Source organism: Populus euphratica, unplaced genomic scaffold (genome assembly GCF_000495115.2).
Source record: "Populus euphratica unplaced genomic scaffold, PopEup_1.0 scaffold125.1, whole genome shotgun sequence".
In the NCBI taxonomy this organism is placed as follows: Eukaryota; Viridiplantae; Streptophyta; class Magnoliopsida; order Malpighiales; family Salicaceae; genus Populus; species Populus euphratica.
The window spans coordinates 530516-533435 of record NW_011500014.1 but is presented as its reverse complement, the minus strand read 5'-3'; the positions used below and the strand labels follow the sequence as shown (position 1 = coordinate 533435).

The 2920-nt window shown below is 37.9% G+C and overlaps 1 protein-coding gene across 1 annotated transcript; it reads right to left on the bottom strand.

The window, feature by feature from the left end:
- On the bottom strand, positions 1 to 2439 carry LOC105141613 (putative glycosyltransferase 5). Its single transcript, XM_011048882.1, has 2 exons — positions 639 to 2439; positions 1 to 290 (listed from the first exon to the last, which is right to left on the bottom strand). Exon 1 carries the CDS (start codon positions 2032 to 2034, stop codon positions 673 to 675), a length of 1362 nt encoding a protein of 453 aa, XP_011047184.1. The 5' UTR covers positions 2035 to 2439; the 3' UTR covers positions 1 to 290; positions 639 to 672.
- Between the last annotated feature and the right edge of the window lie 481 nt (positions 2440 to 2920).

Sequence of the window (2920 nt, the reverse complement as noted above, 5' to 3'; positions counted from 1 at the left end):
TGTTAAGATGAAGAAAATATATATAATTTAATTGAGAAAATATTAATGTTACTGTAATACAAGGTTCAAATGATAATCTCTTAACCAAAAGGAATTTCAAAAGCATAAAATCATGCTTTTCCAAAATACATTGAACCAACTTTTGTCAAAAAACATAAAAGGGCACCCCTACAAAGGTATGATGATAACTGAGCACTTTTGCAACTATGGTGAGTTTTCCATTTTGGCTAACCACAATGCCGAACACCCACCAAATTCAGTCCATGGATCATATGCCAGTTTGCAATGAACTTCACGAGAAAAAAGAAAAAGAGGGGATGAATTTGTTAACATTTCATTTCAACCAAAGGTAACTGGAGAAATGAAGAATGGAAAGGAAAATAAATAGATCATGCAATATATAAACTAACAATAAAAAAATAAAAGGAAGGGCATCAGGGAGAAAAAACACAGGACAGCAGTTTCGATTATAAATTTGCTTCATTGATTACTCATACATAGCTGGAAAACAAATTTGAGTTAATAAAAGAATTTTACCCTGTAGTTCTCAGAAGCAGAAAGAACATCACAAGCAAAACTCACTTAAACTGAAAGTGCTATCAAATTTAAATCTGCCTTTGACTGAGGAATTACATTACCTACAATAATGACTTATGGAACGCCTTTCGATTGCTAGCTCCTTGATCCACTGTCGCCATGCACAGGACGCCTAATATCAAACTGGTCTACATACTCCAATGGAGTCACAGTTTCATTCCTAATTCTCTTGATCTTAGGGCTCAACAATCCCCTATGACCAAATCCATACAGCTTAAGAACCTGGTTGTCGGCAAAATTGAAAGCTCTCTCCATGCTTCTCATGCACTGCTCGACTGGATAATCCCCATAGCTACCACAAGGTTTGCAACCAACGAAATGGGTGACAAATGGCCACCTCTCATCACCCAATCCCGGATGATACTTCTCCATCATCTCCTCATACCGATCGACCAAGCCAGCCCAATACCCATGCAAATAATACTGATTCTCAATATAAACCTTATCCATCCACTGATCCTTCTGCGAGAGCAACAAGTAGATCAAAGCTGATTGATCATCTGCCTCAAATGCCGGCCTTCCCTTCAAATTGGCTGTCAAAATCTTGCCAGCCTCCTCTCTAATGGCACCTTTAGGACCCATCGGAGCCCATGCATCAAGCAAATCCAAGCTCCACTGACAATTCCTAAACAAAAAACTCCCTGTATTCAAGGCAATCCACGACTTCTGCTCAAACAACAAATCGGGATAGCCATGAATCACCAAATTATGCTTATCATACTTGGACAAGGGGATCTCAAACACCATATCAGTAAACATCGCATCACTATCCATCCACCAAATCCACTCGATTTCTGGGTGGGACAACATCAGCCTCCTAATCATTGGTAATTTCGCCCAATACCCAGCAAGTTCCTTATCCAAATGAGCCATATTATAAACGATCTCAATCCCATGAATCCTACAATAATCAATCTTATTCTTTATAGCCTTTAACAAATAATGATCTCCAATCGGGTTATCACAGGGACTAGGAGGAGACCCGGTTAATAGCAAAATCCGAGGCTTCCCATTAACAAAGTTGGGGAATTCAGGGTTTTGACTCAGCCATACCTTGCGTTCCTGGTTCCAATTGGATATTTTGGGACCTAAACTGTAGGTGGCATTAGGGTTGATCTCCGATTCTGCAGGATCATCTGGTTCGCTGTCGGATCGGATCTCTTTAAGGATCCGGTTAGTCTCTTCGATTAGATTCTGATTGACGGCGTCGGCGTCGGAGCTACTGAGGCTTCCAATGCCGACAGTGCCACGTAGGACGAGGATAGTAACGAAGCCACAGAGGATTGTGATTTTGATGTTGTTGAATGTCTTGTTGATCTGCCTGCCACGTGGGAGCATTGTACGAGCTCTGCCGTTGGCGGGGGGTGTTGTGGGCAGCCCTCCAGCTCCTCCACCGCCGCTCGCTCTCTTCTGAGCAGCGAAGTTGTCTTGTCCCATAGTTTTATCTTACTGTCTCTCTAAATTCTAGGAGAGAGTCTTATTAGATGTAATAAATAATGGTTCTAGTAGCTGTCTCTGTATGTGTTAGAAAAGAAACAGACAGAGAGAGAGATCCCAATTTCTCTATCTTCTATGTGGACAGATTAAGGTACTGAAGTAATAGTAGTTTATTTATAGATCTGGAGAACATTTGATATTTTGAGCATATATTTTATTCTCTACCAGAGAGATGTAAAACCCTAGCTAAAAGGAATTGGTGGGGTGGTGGGGTGGTGGTCGAGGTGGTGGTCGGTAGGAAGGAGAGGAGAAATACACGAAACGGCTGGCCTGCAATAATCGGCGTTTATAGGGGTTCTTAAATTAAATAAATAAACATATGTATTGGAAGACAGACAGGTAATGTGCATTTGTCGGATTTGGGGATCACGTTGATTATATTTTGCTACTTGATTTGGATGTTTATTACTATAATTTATTTATTGGAATTAAAATGAATGTATTGTATGGTTGATTTTTCTTCAAGGAGGCTTCATATATTTGTATATATACTATATTTGTAGCTCGAGCTCTCTTGCTGGCACGGCAACATTTCTTTCAATGTAAAAAAATATTGTTAAGAAAAAACTATGATGCCTGAGTTATTAGTTTAATTAGTAATTTATATAATATAACTAAAAAATATTACAAAATAAAAACATAAAAAGTTAAAAAAAATTAATTCAATTTAACTGGAATTATAAAACAATTTAATAATTAAAAAATTAAAAACAAAAACAAAAAAAACTCAATTAAATTGTGTTTACTCTCAAACTTTGCTACAATGGAAATAAAATTGAAATCATCTCATAAAAAGAAAAAGACAAGAACAAAAGTTTAAAAAATA

What these genes read in the sequence shown, in the direction of transcription:
- LOC105141613 (XM_011048882.1), bottom strand. Translation starts at nt 2,034, where the DNA reads ATGGGACAAGACAACTTCGCTGCTCAGAAGAGAGCGAGCGGCGGTGGA.